This window comes from Stegodyphus dumicola, chromosome 1 (assembly GCF_044657685.1).
Source record: "Stegodyphus dumicola isolate Sdum_Otavi_A_Nest chromosome 1, ASM4465768v1".
Taxonomy (NCBI): Eukaryota; Metazoa; Arthropoda; class Arachnida; order Araneae; family Eresidae; genus Stegodyphus; species Stegodyphus dumicola.
In genome coordinates this window covers 189,461,582-189,487,746 of record NC_140768.1, presented here as the reverse complement: position 1 = coordinate 189,487,746, position 26,165 = coordinate 189,461,582, and the positions used below count along the sequence as shown (strand labels likewise).

Here is a 26,165-nt window from a genome sequence, read left to right as displayed (position 1 = left end):
ATCTGCCAAACTATTAACAAAAGTTATTATTAGAAAGTTTTACCATTTTTGCATGAAGCGACACATAAAAATCAACTTCGAATGTGGCGAGACTATTCATGGATTTTGTACCCCGCCGACCACTTGCTCACAGTGCTTTTATTATTCAGGATTCTTTCAATATTTACGAAGTTATCTCAATTCAAATATTGTGATGGAAGATGCTATAAATAAAAATCAAAGTTTTTTTTTACATTATTATTATTATTTAAGTCATAAAGATTTATACATGTTGGCCTCATTTCGTACCCATTTCGTATGGTGCTTGAATGGTGTTTAGTATTTTTTGTTACCAAACGAATTACTATGTATCTTTACAACAACAGATAGCTCTACTGCCTGATGAATCAATTGTGGTTGCTATGGTAACGAACTTTCAAATTATGTGATTTATATGTTTTTTTTTTTTTTAATTGCTACAGTATTTTGAGTGATGTGTGCTGTGTCGTCACGTGGACGGCATTTCTTCTATTTCAAAGTATTATGTAAAATAAATAAGTGATAATACAGTCCGCTTACCTTTGTTTTTGTGAACTTATTCTTACTTAATCAAATAGTGTAGCTCTACTGCAAACCAATCCTCGCTCCAAATGCGACCGAGTGGTTAAGACCATTGAATACTGATAGTTCAGCCAAGTTTAAAGCCAGGCAGAGACGCGTGTGCTTTTTAGTAGATGCAACGTGAATATGAGACTTTTTCTTTAGAAATTTCTCTAACACGGCTTTTCTTCCCTCAAGCTTCGTTCAGACGGGGGCGTAAAGGGCATAAGTGGTTAAAGCCGAGCTCCGTTGCTAAGGCAACCAGTCTGTGCTACGTAACAAAATCTGGTTTAGGGCTCGTGGCATAGGGTTCAAAGTTTTCAACTTTACGCCGAGTTTGTGATAAGCGTCGACCAATCAGAGCGAAGCTAAAACGAAGCGGCGATCTACAGAAGATTTCGCTGTCACAAAACAAGCAGAGCGAACGCGGGAAGTCAATCCAGCAGGAGAACAGCGCGGGAAAGTTGTAGACACATCCACGCATGCGCAAATTTAGCTTCTCCCATTGGCCACGGCTTACAGCCCGTTCTCGCAAGTGTGAACGGAATTCCCGTATTTTATGTCCTTATGACTACGCCTCTATGCCCTTTACGCTGCCGTCTGAACGCAGCCTTAGGCATATAACCGTAATGTGCTATTCCATATTCGGATAATCTAGCCTAACAACCAGCGCATATGAAACATTTACGTGCAATCGGTCACTCGGCGAGATACGATGTTCCAGCCCGGGTAAAATTCCGTTTTTGCCTGAGGGAAAGTCAAAATTCAGAAGTTAATACTACATATTTCTTGCAGCTTATCTGTTTCGCTACGAATTGCACCACACAGACTCATGCATAAGCGGTTCAACAGGTACCATTTGATCACTATATGTTCGAGTGTGAAATCACTAAAGACCTACATTTCCGGCCGTACACAGCTGAAAATACTCCAAAAGAGTAAGCTACAACGAATTTTTAAGATGAACCACGGTAAGTTTAAGTTGGCACTAACCTTGTCCGAGAGTGAAGAGTCCCTGGAGCTGATGCCGATGACTGGGATATTGTAAAACCCGCAGGTGTACGAAACGGCGGCGGGAGATAGTTCACCGGCTGTCGGATGGCTGATGATCACCGCATAGACCTGAAAGGAACAAAAAATATAACATTTTCAGGGGGGCATCCTTAAAAAGGTATTTCATCATAAATATACTTGCAATCTTATGTCGGTCGGCCGTTGTTCGAAAAGACGGAAATGGCATTTGGCCTTATGAAAATCGGTTTCTGTCTCGGAAACCTTATGAAAGTCAGTTTCTAACTCGGAAAAAGCAATCTTCATTATGCCAAGAAAAATGTTGCACGTCCGGTGTTTATTTGCATTATTGATTTATAAATCAAGCAAGGCATGAAGTAAAATCTTCGGCATTTTAAACTGAAATTTGTATAAAGCTATGCGTTTCTTTATGGTAAACGTAGAGTTTGCATACGGATGCCCTCACCTTTAAAAAAAATCGAACGACATAAAGGTACCGATGTTTTTTTTAAATTTAATTAATTTATTTATTATTCCAAAGGGGCTTTGTCCCTGAAGGACTATTGCTTTCTTTTTGCAACTTTGCGTCGATTCACTACAAACGCCGAATCAAACTGTTGCCACAAACGGACTGTGCAACAGTTTATTATCGCCCTGTGTTATAGTTAAAGAAATTAAATAATGAAAAATCTGCATAAATGCGTGTATATTTCTAGCATTGTGATAAAACAACGGTACACAGAGTCATCGAATTTTGAATGACGTAATCCTCCTACGGATATGGGCATGTGGAAGAACAAATTTGAAATTTGGAATTTGTTTTATTATCCATTTGCTATTTTGTAAAACTTTAACGAATTTTTGATTAATAAACTCAAGGATTTCAAAGCGAGCCATGGCAACCTTGTGCAGAAAAATTAATTTTTTTATCTCCAGCGCGTGAGTCTCGGTATCGGAATTTCTAAAGATAGGCTCATTTTAAAACTATTTTGCATGTTGCTGTTGAACTGGATTATAAGGTTTCGTAATTTAAAATCTGAAACTTTTTTTTTTACCAGAATAATTTTTCAGCTTGAGCTTTTCAGAGATGAACTTATGTATTTCAATAATTACATTACTGTTTGGTGTCAAAATACAGGTGTTTATAATGTCCCGGACCCATTTTGATGTTTAATAACTCATAAAATAATAAAGATAGATTAAAATTAATAATTTAAAGGGTTAGATAAACTCAAAAAGTTTCATCACCCTTGTCAATGAACTTCCACGTGTGCCCTCTTCGTCGCAGGAGAATATCAAGTCGATATTCAATTTCACGCCAGGTACCAGCAAGCATGTCGGCATCCACAGAGGCTATTGCGGTTGTAATTCTGGCTTTTAGGTCATCAATGTTCGACACTCTCCTCCTGTAAACGTTGTCCTTTACAAAATGGTCATCAAAAAAAAAAAAAAAAAAAAAAAAAAAAAAAAAAAAAAAAGAACTACGAAGGATGGTACCCCAATGTCGTGGTGCACCATCTTGTTCCAAAAAGACACGTGGCTGAAGCTCTTCTAGTTGCGGAAATACGAAGTTTTCCAACATGTCTAAGTAAACAACTGATTAGACCGTCTTTTCTGTAAAAAAGAAAGGTCCAATGACTCGGTCATGCATTAGTCCACACCACACATTAACCTTTGGGCAGAGCTTAAATTGCGCCGGAGCCCACCGGAGCCTGGCTCCGGTACTTCTTTGTTTTGGGGCTAAATCAGAATTCTGGACGGAGTGCACCACAGCCCTAAATAAGAAGGCTCCAGCACTTCTATATAACTGAACAACAATTTCAGTAGAAATCTGATCTCAAAAATTTTATTCTTAGCAATAAAATTATATTATAAATCGCTTATTAAACTTAAATTTATTTCTGTACATTTAATTTAATTTTAATCATTTACTTACTTTAATCTTTAATTATTTAATTAATAATTAATTGAACAATAATTATTAATTAAATAACAATACAAATATTAATTATAAACATTAAATTAATAATTAAATTATTAATTATTTTAATGGCCATTTTATTTATTTATTTAGACTTGTTCCTCTTTCCTGACGATCCTGCATAGGGCTCCGGCACTTCTAATTTTAAAAATTAAGCCCACCCTTTGGGGAATCCCTTTGTGCCTCACCGTATTCATGGGGGTTTTCAGATCTTCAGATGCGCACATTATGGCGATTAACAATGCCAGAAAGATTCCAAAAACAAAAGAGAGAAAAATGCAATTAATAAGCAGACGATATTTAGAAAAGTACAGATATTTAGACTGGAAAATGAAATTATCTGAAATTAACCACACGCGCAGACGATATTTACAAAAGTAAAGATATTCAAACATGAAAAGGAAAATATATAAGTTATTCCATCAATAAATACCATAAGCTTGTTTATATCTTCATTATTTTATGAGTTATTAAACACCAAAATGGGTCCGGGACTTTATTATTAGTGTATTATTAGTGTTATTTATCAGAGTCGCGTTTATTTCAAGTGATAGAAACAAGTAATAAAGATATTATCAAACTATATCTATATAGATTATCAATCTATATCTCTATGGATATAGAGATATAGATATATATTTTTAAATTTTGGTTTAAAAAATGGGTTAAATTGCAGGATTACCAGATATGTTACGACAAAACTAGGTACTATTTCGGTTTTGAGGGCCGTAAAAAATCGCCAAACTATTGTTGATGCTTGTGCTGCCAAAAACAATTGCGGCAACCCTAACGCAAGAAAGGAAGTATAATAGTAACTAACTATTTAAAGATTGATGTTTTAATTTAGATGAAAGGTTAATTTCATATAATACTTTTTTATTATTATAATTTATATAAAAAAGGCTAAACATGACTGAATGGAAGCATAAGAGTAAATAATTATTTCAGATCATTATTATAATTTATATAAAAATTGCTAAACATAACTGAATGGATGCCTGCATCGCTATTTCGCTACCGAGTTATCGCTAAATCATAATTTCATCTCGTTGGTTGTTCAAACATAACGTTCTGCAATGAATGATGCCTTTTCTTCTTTGAAAAAATTCTCTCTGTAAAGTGCAGAATCATCCACTTATTTGTTTGCCACAATAACAATTGGATTTTTCTCAATTTTCTTTTACTTTTTAAGTGAAAATAGGTCGATGTGTACATGGATACCGAGTGTGTGCAATTCTTAAAAACGCGTCAAGCAGTGCGTGGTTCTGAACTTTACCCAAAATTCTATTGCAGACTTTTCGTCATGGGCAATTCCCGAATTGTTAAATCCATAGGATATCAAAAAAGGATTTAAAATCAAAAAAAGAATTTTAAAAATTAAACTAGTATTTCAATGGCGTCTTAAGAAATATAGAACTATATAAACTTACGCAATCTGAAATCAGCGCGTACGCTATATTTGACACGCTGTTAAATGGGCGCGTGTTAACTTCCTTTTATAGTTAAATTAATCACTCATAAAATGGTTGTAAAAGACAAACAAACATTTATTTAAAGATAAATCTTAATAACTTACACGTAACGTATTCGTAAACGTACACAACATAACAAACGTACTTACTGCATCGTACCATTAAACATTTCAAGCGTATATCATCTCAGTGTATATTTTTTAAAATTATAAAATAGAGCGACATCCAGAAATTAGCTGTTGCCATTTTCTCAATAGATATTTTGTCTAATAACATTTAAATAATTTACAATCATTCTTACACGCGTTTGCTAAATTTGGCGCTTTTGCGCATACATTTTTGCTGCAATTTTTTTACGATCCTCAAAACAGAATAGTACCCAAAAGTATTTGTCAATATTTTAATTTTATTTTTGTACCTTATATTTGTTACGTTATAAGTAATTAAATCACTAAAATCGAAGTGATAAAATAAAATGTCCATTAAATGTACCTGTTTCAGTACAGGCACTAGCTATTGCTCGAGAAATTTCTCTCTTTTCATTTACAAAATTGTCTGAAAAGATTTTAGATATGTATAGAGACGTAGAACTTAAGTCCATTTAATTCACAATATTTCATGGAAATTTTTGTGGATTTTCGTAAAATTACTATAGTAGTATTTTTTATTAAAGTTTTTATCGTAACAGAAAAGTTTCAAAATTAAAGTTTTAAAAAAATATGCTTAAAGTAAAGCAAACAGAAGGAAAAGAAAGTTATGTTGTCAAGTTTGAAAATTAAATCTTGTCAAATTAAAGTAAATAAAATGTTGTCAAGTTTGAAAATTATATTGCAAAACTAATCTCGTTCCCGAATACTTAATAACAAACAGAGAGGTTCAAAATCATGTTCTGAACGTTATCAAACGTATTCAAATGAAAAAAATGTTCTTCGAAAGTTATTTACAGGACATATTATTTATTTCATGTCTAAAGGACAGTGTATCTTTAGACATGAAAATCCGGGTTCTTAAACAGGAACTTCGGGATCAAGGTATAGCACAGGAACAGCCACAATTCTCCTTCTAAACTTCTAACAACCGGAGAGACGAAACTAATTTTGGAAAGCATTGCGTGTAAACTCTAAAATAAAGCAATAAAAATCTTTTGAAAATTTTCATCGAAATTGGCGATTAGAATCTAGTTGGATACCTTTTAATGAAACTCATTTGAAGATCGTAGGTAATCTTTAATCTTTACTTACTCATTAATTGGTAACTGGACAACTGCGAGGAAAATTTACAGAAGTGTTATAAAATCACTTGATTGATTTTACAATAAACTGCGGAATTGTACGAGGGTTGGAACTTTAATTGTGGCAACTATTTATTTACAAGGAATACAAAACTGATTCATGTCACCATGTTTTACAGTCCTTCAGTGTAGTCGCCAGCATTGTGTACAACCCGTTTCCAACGATGTGGAAGTCGCAGAATACCTGTAGCAGCGCCAGTTTTGTTGATAGTTTGAATGGACCGGTCTACTGCCGCAAGAATCTCAGGAACAGTTTGGAAGTGAGTGCCACGAAGTGGTTCCTTCATCTTAGGAATTTAGTCACAAGGGCTTAGATCTGGGGAGTATGGTGGATGGTAAAGCATTTCCCAGCCCCATCGCTTGAACAAATCAATCACAGCTTGCGCTGCATGCGGCCGAGCATTGTCATGCAAATTGAGAGGAGCGTGATGCAGAAAGTGTCGCCGTTTTTTTCTCAAAGCCGGTCGGAGATTGTGCTCCAAAAATGAGCAGTAATACTACGCAGTGACGGTCTGCTGTGGGGGAACGGTATACGTTAGGATGACACCATCACAGTCGTACACGAGAATCACCATAACTTTCACATTGCTGGGGTTCTGACGAAATTTCGAACGTCGTGGTGACCCGTGATGACGCCATTCGTTTGATTGGCGTTTGAAGTCTGGCTGGTACGATCGGGCCCAAGTCTCATCCAGCATAATGATACGGCGTAAAAAAGCATCTCCTTCGCGCTCATAGCGCTCCAGGTGGGTTCGGGCAGCATCGTATCGTAGCCATTTCTGCATTTCCGTCAATTGATGTGGAACCCATCGTGAAGCAATTTTTCTCATGGACAGGCGTTCCTTCAGAATGTGCAGCACAGTCGTATGCGCTAATCCTGTTTGTCCGGCCAGCTGACGAATCGTTTGGCGGCGATCACTGTCCATTAGTGTGGCAACAGCTTGCACGTCTGCATCGCTGACACTCGGACGACCTGGCCGCAGCATGTCTGCCACGTTTGGGCGTCCTTCGTTGAATGCTTTCACCCATCTTGCTACGGTTCTGTAAGGCAATGCAGATTCCCCGCAAGCCTCTTGAAGCCCTTGATGACACTGTCGTGATGTACGACCTCTGGCACATTCGATTTTTATCCAACATCGTTGTTCTTGTTTTGAAAACATCCTGACAACACTTACTTTAGACCGCGAGCTAATACAAGGATTCGTTCTTCGTGTCACTCCGCATGCGCGTGACATAGGCAGGACGAGTCTTTTTGCTGAGAGGTAAGGTAGGTATGTAGTTTAGGTGTGGTATACGCGATATTGTTTGGTTTTGTTGCGTAGCGTTTTCTCAGCTGTGTTGCCACTATTAAAGTTCCAACACTCGTATTTTAAAACTGTATTGACTGACTGTATTTTACAATAGACCGATCTTGTATTTTCCAATAAAAAAGGGCGGAAGTTTCCTCAACATATTTCTTCTCCCTTAGCAGTAATGTGGCAAATAGTCGGCGTGAGATAACCGTTATCTGCGGTTAACACAGCATAGCTGGCAGAGGAGAAGAGGCGCAGACGACCACCAGACTTGCTAAGGCAGCGATCGTCACCCTTAGAACTTCATGGACCACTACATATATAATTTTATATTTGGCGAACCACTAATATGAATTTTAAAAAAAGAAATTGTATATACATTTATACAATAATAATCAACAAACTTTTATTTTATTATTGTGAAACGCACCCATTAAAGGCAACAACGTTATAAGCAATTATTTTTAAAAAATGAAAAATTTATGTATTACATATTTTTAGTGTGATATTTGTTCATGCTTGTTTGAAATCAGTTTGTAGACTTTGGGTTCCAACGACGTCACTGAAAGACGGAGAGCCAGGTTTATTTCAAGCCGAGATCGAGACTGAGTTTTGAAAAATTCTACGAAAAGTACAAAAATCTTACCTTCTTGTACAGAAAGCTTCACATTTTCGTACCACTGAAAAGGAACTTCACGAAAAGCAAGAACAAACCGGCAAACGTAATATATATAAAGGCATGGGCACCTTTAAGCAAAATTCCCTTTTTCCTTAAACATGACGCAGATTTATTTTATCTCCTGCTTAATTAATTAATCAGTAACTCGAACGGAAATTATACTTGCATAACATTAAACGAATAGCGTTATGTTAGAAACTAGAACGATAGGAACAGCTGTTCGAAGATTTAGTACGATGAGCAACCATGACTGTGGAGGTCCATTACTTTGTCCTAAAGCGAGGAGAGATAGTAGGCTTTCAAAGCTAGAGCAGCTTCTTTTGTCAGATGCAAGAGTCCAAAATGTTCAGTTATATTAAATGAAAGAACGTATAAGATGAAGGGACAAGAAAAGAGGAGCATGATATTTCCGGCTCGCGCTTTCTGAATGTAACTGCAGTGTAGCGCTATCGGAGATTTTGCACAGGTAAATTTGAATTAGGAGTTTTTAGAGAGATCGACGATAGATAACGGCTATAAGACACGAGCAATAAATTACAAGGCGTTAGGCATCGTCTATACATTTCTGCACTGCCGGAAACGCATGGACTGGAGAAATAAGCAATGGGTTTGACTTTTTTCTTTACGGATTAGAGCCAGTTCATTTTTATAATCATTCCAACCATCTGGCTATCTAAAACAAGCACGGAACAAACACTCACACTTGTAGCATCGTCCAAGGGCATGGAAGCGTTCTTATGCGCGAATACATAATGCTTGTGAGTTTTGTCTTCCCAGGAGTTACGGTTATAAGGTATTTCTCCCGCCTTCCTAGCGTGCCTTCGTGGTGTAGTAGTCAGCACACTGAGCCGGTATTTCAGAGGTCCGTGGTTTGATCCCGTGGCGAAGGTGATTGCTCATTTTTTTCATCTTGCCTGCTTCTAAAAATCCTAATGTCTCTACACAGTCAGTGATCGCTATCGCACCAAGCTTCTCTCGTTTCAAGTATTTCTTTTCCTGGGTTGCGGCCTTGAGTTCTTCATAAATGACAACACTATACTTCATCTTACAGCAACTGTTGCTAAACTAATGAAGTGTGAAGATGTTTGCCGTATAAACTTGTAGAGACATTAGGTTTATTGGAAAAGCCGAAGAGATGAAAAATTAGCAATCGGCTTCGCCGAGAATCGAACCACGGACCTCTGGAATACCGGCCCAGCGTGCAGAACCGCTGCGCCACGAAGGCAAACCAAGAATGTGGGAGAAATATCTTATAAACTGACCCATATGTTTCCTACCTTAGTCCAATCAAACACGTACAGAATGTTCCTGGAAGAACACAGCAGCACGACGTCAGCTGTCAGTTGGTTCCGCAGATGCGACTGCCATTAAAAATGAAATGGACCGTGATGCCTAAAGACCTTGTAGAGACTTCATATAGAACCTGAATAAACGATAAACATTCTGCATCACAGTCAGAGGTGATAATATTACTTTTCAAAGACTGCAATTTTTTCCTTTCCAGCTGCCCATCACATGGATGTTTGTATGTTTTGCCTTGCTGTGCTCGAAACTAACTTTTGAATAAAGGCCTCCCATTGCATTATACGGATTCCTTTCTTGTTCACTATTGTTCATCTTTTCTATAATCCGTCATATCATTGATGTTATGGTATGCTTTGTATGGATTTAAAGTATTCCTATACAATGGTACATGTGAGATCCTGTCCCATTCTTCATTTTTATATGTCACTATCTTACGACTATTATTATAGTTTTGTTAGGAGAGATAAATTGTCTTTATACCTGAGATGATATGAGGTGTTCGCACACGTTCTGCGCGGTCCTGATGGGATTCCTATTCATCGGCAGTGGTACTCCATGCAGGCTGACTTTCGATGGCATGTTCATCTCCCCGTTCACATCCTCAATGGCTTGCAAGAAGTTGGCGATCCTGTCACCGCCTAGGACGGCGCCTATGTTGAAGATACGGGGGGGATCGTCGGTACGGGCCGAACATGCCTGAACCAGCAACAGCAGCAAAAGATTCCATAACGTGATCATTGTTGGCTGTTGAAGTTTCTGTCACCGGTTGTCCTCCTGCAAGAAATAGAATGGTCTTAAGCTTCATGCCGAATGCATATTAATAAAATGAAGAGTTTTACTTTCTGTGTGTATGCATATCGGATAAGTCAGAAGCAGAAAAGCCTACATCCTGCAAAACCCGATTAACCGATTCTCAAGGGGAGTCCGTAAGTGTCTCAGTGTGATATTAGATTACTTTTACTTTATTAGAGCGGCGGAATATGACGAGGAATGAAGGAATGATCAAAAAGATGGAAAATTTACATACTTAAAATCATTTTATTATTCAAAGTAACTCTCTACGTTGTAATGCCTTCTTCCGATTATTCTGAAAGGTGTTTTATCCTTCTTCAAAGAGTTGTATCCTTTCCGGACTCACAGTGGTGATTTTGAACAACGAGGAGAAATCTAGACTATAATGGGTAGGCAGCAGTTTATCTCATGCACGTAATAGACATTATTACACATTATTATCTATGAAGCTTAGACTAAATTTGCAAATTTAAAATCCATTATCCTAATAAAAACACAACCGTAACCCTTTCTTGTAGGCGCCGTTATTTTCAGCTTATTCGTGTAGTCGGCACATGTGTTATGTCGAGAATTTCAATTATTAATATGTGTTTCAAGTTATTATTATTCTAATAGGAATATGTTATGTCGCGAATTTCAATTATTAATATGTGTTTTAAGTTATTATTATTCTAATATTTTTATTTGTATTCATGTGTATTTTAATCTGGAAAAAAGTATTCTTAAGCTCTTAAGGTTTTATTTAACTCATTATTCTTGAGTTGGAATTGTGACAAAGGCGAGAGACGGTTGCGAAGACACACATCTGGTTTATGGCCTTTTCCAACAATGGTGGCAGTTGGGAGTCGTGTGTCGCCCTTTTAACTCTTTGCGTGGGAAACGGAAATCGCTTTGTTAAAGTTTGCAGTCTTCTTACTTCAAGACAGTGGGAGGTGTACTAAGTTAGATAATTGGATACTCGTAAAAGCTAGTTTCGCTTGTTAGTTGGGGGGTCTATTTTTTTTTCTCACGTTATGAGTGCAGATGTTTTTCGGATTTCATTGTCAGATTTTCTGGTGTTTGATTCGTCATGGGTGTGTCATTTTCTCAATTTAGATAACATAAAATTCCGGGATTGGTAAGGTTTAATTTTATGATTTTTTTGAAAGCCTATGAACTCACAGAGGCGGAGAAACCGAGATTTCCTGGGTGCTTGCACCAGGCTAGAGATCATTCTGATTCAGATTTTTGAACGAAAAGGAAAAGGAGAAGCAGAAAGTTTTGCGGGGCTCCCCCCTTGCGGGGCGAGCGACTTGTATAAGCGGGCTGCGGTGATGGTTGTAGCCGAGTTTGATTTGAGTGAATTTTGAGCAGCCGCGATGTGAAAGAGAAAGAAAGATCGTGGGGCGCTTTGCTCTGCTGCAGGCTTCCTGTGCAAGAGGGACTGGGTACTGTTTTCTTTTCTGCGGGATATTTAAAAGTTTTGTGCGAGATGCAAGGAACATTTTCCTGCGTGATGTATGGAGAACTATGTGCGAGCTGCAAAGAGCATTTTTACTGAGAGCTGATTGAGATGTATAGAGAAAAATCTACCAAGAAAATTTAGCACAGGTTTTCTCTCTTCACCTGAATCGCCGGTTAATCTCCAAGAGCCTTTTTCCGAAGCATTCAGCATAAATGTTGCCTCGACGCTTCGATGATGCACGTGATTGTGCTAAAACTGGTGTATATTCAGCTACCTTTTATTGAATTGAAAAAAGATCCTTCTGAATTGGACTATTGGTTCCCACCTAATGGACAGTTAAAGCGATTCCTGGCTGTTTGAAGAATTATTAGACTGTAATGGGCTTGGCTCATTTTCCATGTGGATTGGACACTAAGGAGCCTGCTAATCAGGAAAAACTGTTTTCCATCTGTGAGTGAAATTTTAAGTATATTTTCTCTGTCTCTCTCTCTTAGTTTTCCCGAATGCAGAACAGTTAATAATGATTTATCTACCCGTATATTGTTATTGATTATATAAATTAAATATTACAGTTAAAAAATTGAGAAGTTATTTATAATTTCAAGTGAAGGCCAGTTTAAGAGGATTAAAATTTGTTTCACCAACTGAATTTTGTGAGCTAGAAAAACGTTACTTTCTAATTAATAAGAACCTGTTATTTGGAGGATTAAATTTTGTTACACCTACTTAATTTGAAAAAAAAATAATGTTAATCTTAATTAATGTAAGCTGTAATTTGGTGTAGTATTATGTGTTATCTTGCTTAGAAAAATATGTATTACTGATCAGTTATCCATTATTTAATTATATAAAATAGTCAAGAATTTAATAAATGTGTGTTTAAAATTTAATTGCATTTGTGTATTTATGTTGTGTATATTTTACGGTGGTCTATCATGTCCCTCCATTTGTTTGAGCCGGGAGACTTTTAAGAAACATGGAGTTTAATTGAATTTGGAGTTATTGATATTTCCTTTTACATAGGTTACTCACAACGCAAACCTAAAAAGTAAATTGTAGTGTACTACCACTATACGATTGATTGATAGATATGATATACTATTGTTTATTTGATTCATCTTTTGATATTTGATGAATAAGAATTGTTTTGAATTATATAATATTTTTTTTAATTTTAATTTTAGTAATTTTATCCGGCACCACAGTCAGCAAAGTTATCAGTTAAGTTAAAGTTATAAAGGAATAAGGTATTAAAAACACACACCCAAAAATTTTTAGATTTAACAATGGTGCCGTGACCAGGATAAATTTTTTCGATTTAATAGTTATAAAAACTAAAATTTTCAGATATAACACATGTCACAGATAAGATGGAGCTTTCACTGCATTTTTAATAACACTTGACGGTCGGAATACTTAAGGTCAACATCACATTATCACAGGAATCATGAATCTAAATTCGAAGTACTAATGTTTTAAGGATTTTACTCTCATAATTATTTTCTTAATTATCGAATGTTGTCTTAGCATTATCGAATGTTGTCTTAACATTATCGAATTGAACGAAACATAAATCTTTCGAAAAAATTATCTTCGAATCCCCAGGTTAATTTGCAGAATTTTTGGCGTTTTCCTGAAAATCATTCAGTTTTCCGATCATTAAAATATCCAATACTTTCAATTATATATCCAGTACTTTTGAAATCTGACATCAGAAAATTTATAGTTTATAATATATAAGGGCGAGTCAAATGAAAGTGAGCCAACCCCTCCTCAGCAAGAATGGTTCGGTCCATCATCTGCGGCGCATGCGCGTAGCACAGAGACAGCCTTCATTTACGAAAGTGGCGCGAAAGTGTGAGGTTAAAGTTCTTTAAGGCGCTCTTATACTGGGTTGAAGACGGTAGCGTGACATAATGGACGCTCCAAAAGAGGAACAGCGTGGTGTGGTCAGGTTTTTGACAGCTGACGGTGTTTCCCAACATGAAATTAGTCGCTGTATGACTGCTGTGTACGGTGAACATTGCATCGCATTGGCCACTGTGAAGCGTTGGAGCAAACGGTTCAGAGAAGGACGTGAAAGTTGCAAAGACGATCCAAGACCGGGCCAAAGCCACCTTGCAATCACCCCCGACACAATTGCACAGGTTGATGAGCTGATTAGACAAGAACGGAGGATAAACATCGATGAACTGGCAGAGCGTGTGAACATCAGTCACGGTTCGGTTCACACCATAATTCATGATCATCTCGGTTATCGGCTTTTGTGTGCTCAATGGATACCCAAGATTTTGAACGACCGCCAGAAGACGGAGAGGTTCGGCGCTGCTTTGACTCATCTCATCCGGTATCACAATGAGGGTGACGACTTCTTGTCTGCAATTGTGACCGGAGACGAATCATGGTGCCACCACTACGAACCTGAAACACGCCGGCAAAGCTTACAGTGGAAACATTTGAATTCACCACCCCCGAAGAAAGCAAAGGCGTCATTTCCTCGGGAAAGGTGCTATTGACTTTTTTTTTCGATCGTCAGGGACCATTACTGATTGAATTTGCTAAACGTGGAGAGACTATCAATAGTTCGCGATATTGTGCAACGCTGGATCGGCTGCGTGTCGCAATCAAGAACAAACGACCTGGAAGATTGACGAATGGTGTGATCTTGCTACACGACAATGCTCGTCCCCACGTCGCTGATGTGGTTAAGACACAACTGGCAAAGTTCAAGTGGGACACGCTGCAACATTCTCCATAGAGCCCAGATTTGTCGCCATGCGACTTTCACATTTTCGGGAAACTGAAAAAACATCTCAAGGGTACCAGATTCGTGTCGGAAGACGTCGTGAAGGAGTCGGTTACAGACTTTTTGAATCGACAGCCCAAGGAGTTTTATGAGACGGGGATCACGCGGCTCATTTGTCAATGGGATAAATGTCTCAATGTTCATGGAGACCACCTTTAAATAAAGTACTCTGTTTGTCATATATTCGCATTGGCTCACTTTCATTTGACTCGCCCTTATATTAATGATTTCACAGAACATAAAACCAACCATCCCTAAGCCCTTCTTTGAAACAAGTATGATAGAAAAATATTTGTTAAATGATTTTTCTACAATTTGTTTTAAATATATGACATTTGAAAAGTTGTAAATAGGAAGTTTTGGTATTTTATCGATCATATGATTTTAATCATTTTTCATCTGATTCGTTCCTGTGCTGCTATATAGAATTTCCTTCCTTTTTAGTTTGAAAGGGCTATAAATCTCGAACATCAGTTTTTCGTCGAATCACTTTTGACGCCCGTATTATTTTGCAAATAAAGAAATGTCACGACGTCAGCAAACCGAAGAGGAAAAGGTTTTATCTCGTGAAAAACGACTGAGAAAGTTAGGCAATAACAATAGATGAAATTGAACAACGAAGAGTATCTACATAGAAACCAATCGTCCAAACAGTTCTAACGTCCGTTGTCAAAAATAGAAGAGTTGATACCGCAGGTAAAAACGTGATCTTTCGGACGATGTGAAAATCTGAACCATTTCAGATTTTTTTATCTATATCTCTTTGATTTTTTTCATTATTTTTATTATTATTTTATTCTTCGCACAGTTACTGTGGCCTTCTGTATGCTGTATCATCAGGGCTTTGCAAACAATCTTAGCGAGTGGAAAGGTTACATTGTAAGGATCTTAAGTTTTACTAACGTTTATTTTATTTTTAATCTTTACTATCACTTCTTATTTTCTACTTCCGGCCAGAATTATAAGCGTTAATGTTTTTATGCAAAATTTGTCTGGCGAACGCCAAGTATTTAAGTTGTGGCTTTTTGCCAAGCGAGAGAGAGGAAGCAGTGAGTCGAAGCAGGCCGCTTACCTTAGAAGTTTTACGCAGTTGCTGGTTGCCTTCCAGGCCAGAGGTTTTAATCCACTTGATAAATTTTAAACGTATTGTAGTGTTCACAGTTCTCTGTACTACATACGGCTTCCTGTTAATATAAGGCCAATCTTCCACGTTTATTATTTTAAAGTTAAATTAGAGTTTAGTTCTATTTTTATATTTTTACGTTAGACCCCAAGTAGCGGGTCTTTGTATTCCGAAGTACGGAAGTTATTGTAATTAGAGAAAAATAAAGGGTTTTGTATACCCTTCTTGTGTATCCTGTCTACTTCCCACAGTTTTGAACATAGCTTTAGTAAGCTCTCTGTTCCGAGTCAGGTCCTTGCATGTTCCCGAAGAAGGTAAAACGGAACATTGATCCTGATAACATTGCTAGCATATTATTAGATGTTTGCGTGAATTATTAGTTTAGGTTTCTATCCATACAACAAATTCCTTTAGCTCATGGGCCTTGAATTATCATACGATTCTTCACAGGTGTAATGTCATGTTAAACTATGTAATGTAAAGCCTCATAATGACGTTAGAATCATCCATAGACTTGTTTCCATTCTTTGAGTCATATTAAATTTCTTTTTAAATTAATTCCTGGCATTTTTATCATTCAAGCCGTCATTCTTCAAATGTATTGCCATTAACGGGGCATTAATAATTTTAATTTACCAGTCAAACTAAAATTGTATTTAACCAAGTGAGAGATTTTAAACCATTATATTTACTTTTTAATAGTTTGTATCGTTATTTTATTTTTAATATCATTAATGATTATAATAAACCGACTAATTCATATGGTTTATAACTGGGCAACAACTTTATCGTGGTGCGAATTTCCGCGATTAATTTCATGAATTTTAGAATTTTCTAATTTTGCGAGTATGAGGTTTTTAAGTTTGTTAAGCAATTACACATTATTTTTTAATATGTATTAAAATCTTAAGTTTTCTGACTGGCAGTACTCCGAGCACTAGTTATTTGCGAGGCTATGTGGAAGATTTAAATTAGAGATTTAATGTTTTGCGTTATGACTACATTTGTCCTATCGCATGCATAATAAATACATGGTAGCGTAACACAGAGACCCAGAGTTTTTTTTTTTTTTTTTTTGAAGACTTCACTAAGTATTTAAAAACAATATATCTTTAGATACGCTGCCTTTAAATATTAGATAGTGAATACAAGATAGAGTGTTAAGTGTTTCCATATATTTTTTTTTATATTCGCTGTGTAATTTCTTTAAAAAACACTACATGGAGATAACATTTGTGGGAACATTCTTTTAATTATGTTGCCACACCTTTTTTTTTCATTTGCTGTATTATTTCTTAAAAAATAATGCATGACGGTAACACTTTGTGGCAACATTCTTTTATTTGTTTTATCTATTTTCTTTAAAATAATCTATGGAGATAACATCCCTTTATCTGAAAACTGATAAGGACACGCAATTGATATGGGTACAAAAAAGTGAGAATCGAGAATAATGCGAATGGTGCGAATGAGCGCTAAGGCATCGTTTGGCTCTTTTCAATAATATCCTTTAAAAAAAATATTAACGGAACTCAAGCGGTTAAAGGTTGGAAAATGAGCCTCTTAAGCTCAACCTTTCGAAATGAGAAAAGTAATAAAACCAGGGTAAGGCCCAACAGCACGTCGCGCAGCAGCAGCACAGGTCCGGGTTCGATCCCCTGGCTCGGCAAGTTTGACTCAGCCTTTCATCTCTTCAGTGGGTTGATAAAATGAGTACCAAGTTGGCTTGCGGTCTGTACACCTGGGATCCTACAACAAGCTGACCACCAAGGATGTATACGCTCATGCACCCCCGGACCCACGGTCAAGGAGTCAGATATCAGAGCACTGAAGGCCATGGCTCACTAAGGGCTTTTGCGCCACTGATTTTAGTTTAATCAAGCAGGACACTCGTTTGACAAAGGGAATGAAGATATTCTCTGATGGCCAGTGAAACTATAATAGCTGTCCTCACTTTACTGATACACAACTTTCCCCAGACCATCTCTTCGACTGTCCTGCTATTTTGGCCAAGCTCTTCAGTATAGATTTAACTCCCTCGCACCAAATCCTCTATTCTTCGAAGATTATTGATGTTGCCGCGGCTGTTCTGGATACTTTCGGTCCTATTTGACTCCTCTGCACTGACTCCTTGGACAACAATTCGTTTGACACCCAGAAGAGTCTAGGTTGTCTCTAATAATATGTTGATTATCGAAGATTATTGATGTTGCCGCGGCTGTTCTGTCTGCCGCGGCTCTTCTGTCTGGATGTTGCCGCGGCTGTTAAGCGGGATACTTTCCGTCCTATTTGACTCCTCTGCACTGACTTCTTGGACAACTCGTTTGACACCCAGAAGAATCTAGGTTGTCTCTAATAATATGTAATTGCGCTTCTCCTTGAAAAAAAAAAAAAAAAAAAAAAAAGATACAAACTTTATCATTTTTATAAAAAGACAATAGGTGGACTATAAAGAAAGAGATAAAGAATATATAAAAACTTTCTAAGTTTCAGATTTCAAATAAATGCACTAGCCAGTAAAAAACAATTTTTTAGCTTTGACAATATTCCATATCGCCTAAAGACTAAAAACGGCGAATTTTAAATCAAAATTGGCAAATAAAACTGAATGCAATAGTTCTTATTTATTTCATAGTATATCTTATATACTTTATTTCTATACTATGTATTATTTTGTTGTTGTTGTTGTTGCTTGAAATTTTATTAAAGTCCTAATACAACCGCACTATTTGTATTCAACAAATAACGGGACCCAATTTTCAATGCCCCGCTGTTTTACTTTCAGTCGGATATGAACAAGAATATCGTGATAACAAATATGTTTTGATAAGGCACTCGGGACCAACAGCCCTAGTGGACATGGCTTTGCTTCGATTAATTTAAATTTAAATATCTAACTAAATGTACCACATTATTCCATAGACATGACGACAGATTTGACGGCAAGAATCTGAAGTCACTGATAATGCTTGAAAAGTGTAGCACACTGACTTCCTGTTTAAACCCACTGGCTGCAAATGTCCTTTAACTGTTATTAAAATTCCTCATAGCTATTACATTACAGAAAATTTTTTGGTCAGAATATCTTTTCTCTATTCAAATATTAAGATGATCAAACAAGGCGGGGATCCACAAAGCAGTAGAGCAATTACAATACTAAAGAATGTCATTCTCTGTTACTGACTGCCACGAAAAAAATATGAATAAATGCTGCAAAATTACTCTGCTAAGTTTTCCATAGTAGTCAAAAAAAAAAAAAAAAAAAACATCGGATCCGCTAAATGACATTTGCACATAGCTTAAATATTTTAACTCCTAAATAATTAATATTATAGCAGTAATTTATGATTTCAAGTTAAATATTTAGGAGTCATTCTGGATGAAAAGCTCACTTTCGAAAGGCATATTATTAATACCGTGGACAAAGGTCGTAAAGCACTTATGCGTGTTTTATTCATTAAAAAAGCGCAGGCCGAATCTGAATATCAATTCTAAAAGAGAACTTTATTTAACGGTGACCAAACCTATCTCATTTTCCCCTGGAGGCAACTAAAGTAAGAAGTTATACAAATTTTCAGAATAAGGAGATAGAATTTTTACTAACGCTCCACAGTTCCTCAGGAATTCCATAATTCACGAATATTTGAAAAATTGTTTACAGCAGCAATGACATTTTAATTTAGATTGAAGATTAATTTGTGTTCGAATAAATTACGGTACGTAATTTGTTTAAATTATTATAAGAAAAACCAGAAGCAGTATGCCACAAAACCAACACCGGAACATCAGTGGCTCACTATTAGGATGGTCAAGATTTGGTATTATACATTTAATTGCAAAACAATGGATAAAAGGAAAGGAAATTAAAAAAAAAGCTTTTATGGAAATTGGAAAAGATAATTCTGTCCGTTCAGCAGCTAAGCAATAAAATATCACTAAAATAATTTTGCAAAATAACTTGCATACAGATCCATGTGTTTTGTTTTCAACAGATTAAGAAGTAGCGTAATTCTGTGGATCAAGTGCTAAGTTTCCTGCACTGTATATAAGTGTTTCAAAAGAAACACTTATATACAGTGCAGTAAAACTGATGGCCGTTACCAGTAGTAATTTTATAGTTAAGCAGGATTAAAATTGTGGTGATTTAATTAGAAACTTAGGTTATTAAATGCACTTCTTCTCCTATATTTCTGCCGAAAACAGCCGGCGCGATAGAACAGTGAAAATGTTGAATCCATTTAAGTGGAAAAAGAAGCACCAGTCAAGAATGCAGTTTCAATGGATACTGTCATTGCTGGATCATTAAAAAGAAGAGCTATCTCCTTTCAATACTGCTAGCTCTTTTCAGGCTAAAAGTGGAAATTTACAAATTAAAGGACAACACAAAGCGTGAAATTTCTTACTTTCGTTATTTCTGCTCAAATATTTCCATATTATTTTAAAAAATCTGATGTGTACACCACATGACTTCCTTGTACGGAATATTAAATTATATGCATTTTTCTTGCATTTCATATAAATTTATTGGATTGAATTCAATCTATTTCGTCGATAGCACATAAACCACAATAGAATAAATGCATTCTTTAAAATTCACTATATTTGTTTACCATACCGGCACTCTGGCACTAGGTTCACTTAACAGCGTTACATCTCATTCATTTTATAACTCAGAATGCACAAAAATTATATCATCTGAAAAATTATCTAATCTTTGTCACATGTTCTAATCCGATACTATAATAAATCTAAAACGATGTATAAAAGAAATTAAACAAACAAAACGAAAAAAAAAAAAAAAAAAAAAAAAAAGCAGTTTTTCGAAGACGATTCAGTATTTCTCATTCAATTAATTCAGTTCTCACTTCGCGACAAGGCAAAAATACATAAAAACTCAAAATATCTATATTAAAAATTACGAAGTAAGTCCTTAACACATATTTCCTTAAATAAATTCCGGAAGGGTTTAAGTACGGCTTAATTCGCATTAATAAAAGAAGCCGTTACCTTTGTTATTACGGAGTTTAGGTTCTCTAAATTGGCTACAAATCCACTATTCTGCTAAGTTTCAAATGTAAACAAATATGGCTGCTATGTAAAAATAATTAGGCTTAGCCTCACTTAAACAACTTTTAAATTGTTGATAATTTCACAAATATTGCATACAGATTTACTAAAGGCATAAAAACCTTAACCGGAAGATAAGAACAACATAATTCAATCGTTTTTAAAGCAAAAAATGCGCAATTTACCAACATATAAAAATAAAAAAATCTGAGCTCACTAAGCAGAGTAACAGACTGGGTATACATATACATATTTTTATATATTTTTGGTGCGGCCGATTGCAACCAAAAAGGGAGGTGCACATCTACATGTTATAGTAGTCCTATATACAAAATTTCAACTTTCTGATGCTACTCGTTTTTGAGTTATGCGAGATACATATGTATGTACAGACACTGCGAAAAAAATCTCGAATCCATTTTAAATCAGTTTTATAATTCGTTTGGTGAACGAGTCCTTTATTCTGTCCTTATGTACAGATGTCACGCAAGAAACATCGTTAAATTGCATTCGATAGAGGTCAAAATTGATATTTTCGTTGAAATATAGTACCCGGAATTTTTCTTAATTACGATACTTCGTACAAGGAAGTAAAAAGGGTATATCCAAAATATTAAAGCTGCAGAAAAAAGGGAAGGAGGAAGAAAAAATGGAGAAGACAGAGAATTAGAAAAGTTTGGTCTGGTCTTCCTCCTCTCTCATTAGAATCTTTTCTAAAAATGGGCCGATTTGATTCATTTATCGATAAAATTGATGAAATTGGGGAAGCTATCCTGGAAATGAACAATTATTTGTGTGACTCTGAAAAAAAGGAAAAAGGCACGCGCAAAAATATAGTGTAGGATTCAAAAAATAAAAACACTATAATAGACTGCATATATAATGGTGTTTTTCACATAATTGTTTCAGAACCCGTTGCAATGATATCACGATTCGGAATAAAAGATCAGCAACTAATATACAAGTTTTTCAAAAAATTAACAAGAAAACTAGTCATAAAGTAAGACTACAAATGACTCATTTTTAATACAATGTTCTCTGTGTACTCAGTTGAGCATTTCATTGTTTTGCGAACTTTCCAACAATTATATTAATGATCACACATATGACAAAATGCAACTTTTACCATTCCAAATCTTATACATGAGTGGCCCACATCAGGTACACCACAAATTTAGTATTCACACATTGAATTGCAACATATGGATGGAGAATTTTTTTAATTTTTTTATATATTTAAGTATTTCATTTACGATTTTATGCAATAACTATAAAGTAAGGGTTAAGACAATAAATGAAACGAATGTGTTATGCTATGCTCAGTATTCGACGGGATTTTTTGATATCAAAATAGTAACAGGAACTCAATAGAAACCCACAGAAGAAGTAAAGATGGAACTGAAATAAAGAACTAACAATAATGACCGTAGCTAAGCACTGCAATTTGTTTATGAGTTCTTAGACTTCACGGATGAATAAACGGAGCTTGAGTTTAATGCCAACATAGCTTTGCACAGAGCTGTTTGATAAATTAAACAACACGATTCTAAAGAAAGTCATATAATAGACGTTCTTAAAGAAATGTTGAAAATAGACATAGGCCAGGCGCGACACTGTTCAAGGCTTATACATCGTTCTTGCCTTTGCCGCCCGGAGCAGTCGCAAGGGCTCTGGTGCCTGGACTAGATATATGTACATTTTATTACTTAATTTCATTCTATTTCACTTATATATTTGTATTATGCGTAACTTCTATCATTATATACTTTTTTATTTTGATTCTTTTTCGAATATTTGATTGTAAATGCGTAATTATTAATAAAAATTCATGTGGTTGACTAAAATCAGAGAAACGTGTAGTGGCGCCTCTTTTTGGATGTCGCAAGGCTAGCTTCTGCTTGCTTGCGGTTGAAGTAGAATGGTTTCCAATATACCTTTTCAAGTCATCAGTTTATCTTTTCAATATATCGGTTTCAAATTATCTTGTAACTGTCAGACGAATCGTCATCTCATATAAATGAAACAGCCGAAAGATAGGAAAGGAATTTTTCATCAACGATAGAGCACCAAACTTACGCCTTATTTTGTGAATTTTACAGTAAGTAAAGATTTATATTACCGGAATAATGTGATATTTGAAATTTATTAAAAATATAAAACTTTTAAGTCCGATGGAAAAAGTACTGCATGACCAAACACCACTGAATCCGAAGAGCCTGTTCGCTTATCAGGATTTCTATTCCTTCTAATCCTTTGGAAAACATCTGCAAATCCCGAATGGGAGGAGGGAACTTACTGAAACTATGCTCATGCGTGTAGATGATACGACAAGGATGAGAAGGGCTAAATTACCCTTTATTTCTCACAGTTTACAGCAGTTACCGCACTTCGGGATACAAAGACCAGAACTTATAGTCTAAAATGTAGACAATAAGAAGTAAAACTAAACTCAATAAGAAGTAAAACTAACTTAACTAAATAAGAAGTAAAACTAAACTTAGATACTTTACAAAGACTAGTAACGTGAAGGTTGCCCTTTTAACCTGTGTAGTGAACAGAATGCAGGAAACTACAGTACGTCTTTTACGTATCAGCGTACGTTACGTATTAGCAAAAATTAAGTTCTGGCCTTAAAGGCAGACAGAAATTGACTGAAAACACGCGTGTGGTAAGGCAGCGAGAAGTCTTCCTCTAACCCTTCCTTTTGGCTAAAAGCCATATCTTAAATACTTAACAGTTTGAAAACTCATTTGCATAAACAAAACTAATCGCGCTTATTCTGACCGGAAATTGAAAATAAGAGAGGATAGCAAAGTTTTAAAATAAAATAAACGTTAGTAAAACTTATCCTTACAAGCTATTCTTAAACAACAGTCTATTGTTATTTATTGTTAAACAACAAAAGGTGCAGGTAAAATATCTTGAAAAATATTTCGCAGATATTTTCTTTTTGAAATTAATTTTTACAGAAATTAATTTTAAAAATTTTTTATAGAAAGTCTAATGATCAGTACAAATACGTCAAATTTCTGAAGGAAAACCCGGGCACATTTGAGCAAAAACTTGAAATGCAAATAACATTTAAATTACAGCAGGATATTCATCTTAACACATACAACTCTAAATGTTTAGTTAAGGTATTGTGAAAATTTCAAAATTGCCCTTTGTTCTTCTGAATTACACCCCACTGAATATGTGTAGAGCAGGGATTTTCAACCCTATGCTTTCAAGCACCATATCGCCCGCCGATCGTTTAACGTGTGCCAATAAAAATGTTTTAGTTTTCAATAAAATTCTATGTGAAAGTGTTCTCATGTTAATGAAATACAAAATTGAGTCCAACATAGATACCAGCACAGAACGAAATACGACCGATCACTTTTTTTTATGTGCATGTGTTATTAACTCTATCTAACTATAAATTGACTTTGAAAAAGTAAATAGTGCCCGCCGTCCAACAGATATTCTAGAATGGGCTCTTGAGGACGAAAAGGTTGGGAACCCTGATGTAGAGCGTGAACTGGAGAAGAGAATAAGGAAGTGAAATATTTCTTCAAAAATTCACTTAAAAGTAAATTTGACTGAGAAGTGAGGGGGAAAATAAAAATTAATTTAATCTAATCAAAACACACAAAAATTTCGTTTTTAGCTAAAGAACCCAGCCAGATATCAAGTGTCCTGTTATCTGTTAAATATGTATCTTAAGTGTTCGAATAACTATGTGGATTCGTTCTAGATATTTTAAAATAACTGATTTAATTTTAAGAAACATTCTCAACGTTTTTGTTTACGAAAAAACACTTGTTAAAGCAGCTAAGCGAGAATTAATGTAAAAGAAAAAATCAAAGTCATTTGTTTACTATAAATTATATGATTTTTGCAAATAAACTTCAGAAACACAAGTGTCCGAAAACAAATGTGAACCATTGTATAACATTCGCATATGTACTATTTTAACAGTTCATCAACGTCTATGCATTTTTTAATAATGACAACAAATGCCGCACATTCCACACATTAAGTGTGGATCAAGCCAACATAAACAAACAACCGAAATAGCATTTAAGTAATACCATCATTTGCACATCAAATTATGAAATATGCATTTTAAATTACTCTGTGATTTCATTCTTAGAAGCGTTGAAAGTAAATCTGGAACTGTCAAAATAAAGAAGGAATATGTAAGAAATTGTTCAGATTTACGTAATTGATGAAATGGCAGTTGCAAGAATTACAAAGAATATTAAGTATATTTTTATTTCTATATTGTAATTTCGCTTCCGCTGGTGCTACCCGGGTACACCTCTAATAATTAAGAAATATAATAAAGTAATTCTAAATATTATTTGCAATAATAATATAATACACTCAATTAATAACTTTTGTAAATATTTATACCACTATTGTCATTAATAAAGCACATTATCTAACGCCTTTACTAATGCACCACGGCTACAAAATAATCATTTACAATGCATGTAATTCTTTTTATAGGTATATTTACTTTTACCTCACAATTATCTTGAATGCAGTAACATATTTTGCACTTATCATGAGATCTTTCTCTTCAAATTAATTCATACCAAGATACTTTGTTAAGAATATTCAAATGGTAACCATCACATTCCCCTTTATAGGTCTAACCAAGACTCATTTGGAACGTTCCACAAACTATTGCGTCTCTCTCGCAGAGCATTTGCTATCGTTCCTTTTCAAAAACAAACCCCTCAAAAACAATTATTGACAAAAATAAGCAAAGAAAAGGGAGATGTTGTCTGCACCAATCATTTGCGCACACACTTTCATCATCCCCATGGCACTTACTTCCTTCATCTTGCTGGTCTGCACTCTAGTTCGATAATCTTCTCTTATCTCTGCTCTCATCAATGTCCATCAGCGGTGAGCGGATCGGTCGACCATTCTTCCTTTTCTCTCGAGCATCTTCTTCGGAGGATGCGGGATGACAACTACAGCGTCCCCTGTCGGATGATATTGGCATAACACCGCTGTGGGTTTAGTGGCAGAGATAAACCAATGACCGGACCATATTTAAATATATTTAACGTAACTTTTTCTAGCTTTTGTGTTCTTTTAGTCCAAAAGGGCAATTTGCCCAGAAGGACTATTAATTTCGTTTTGGCATTTTGCTTCGATTCACGATAAGCGTTGTTTCACTATTCAAATTGTTGCCACCAAATGTTAGAGCCCTGTGTTATATTTAAAGAAATTAAATAGTAAAGAATCCGCATGAATGTTTCTCGCATTGTCATAAAAACAATTGTACCTAGAACCATCAAAATTTGTATAACGTAATCTTCCATAG

At 35.5% G+C, this 26,165-nt stretch overlaps 1 protein-coding gene across 4 annotated transcripts in view; it reads right to left on the bottom strand.

The window, feature by feature from the left end:
• Nmdar1 (glutamate ionotropic receptor NMDA type subunit 1) overlaps positions 1–25,802 on the bottom strand; it is a 158,237-nt gene extending 132,435 nt beyond the window's left edge. For all 4 annotated transcript variants that reach the window (XM_085824072.1, XM_085824077.1, XM_085824083.1 and 1 more), the window contains exons 1-3: positions 25,667–25,802; positions 10,091–10,384; positions 1,573–1,701 (exon numbers count right to left, since the gene is read on the bottom strand). In XM_085824072.1, coding sequence (XP_085680198.1) covers positions 1,573–1,701; positions 10,091–10,348 — 387 coding nt within the window. In that variant the 5' untranslated portion in view covers positions 10,349–10,384; positions 25,667–25,802. The remainder of the gene's footprint in view (positions 1–1,572; positions 1,702–10,090; positions 10,385–25,666) is intronic.
• Between the last annotated feature and the right edge of the window lie 363 nt (positions 25,803–26,165).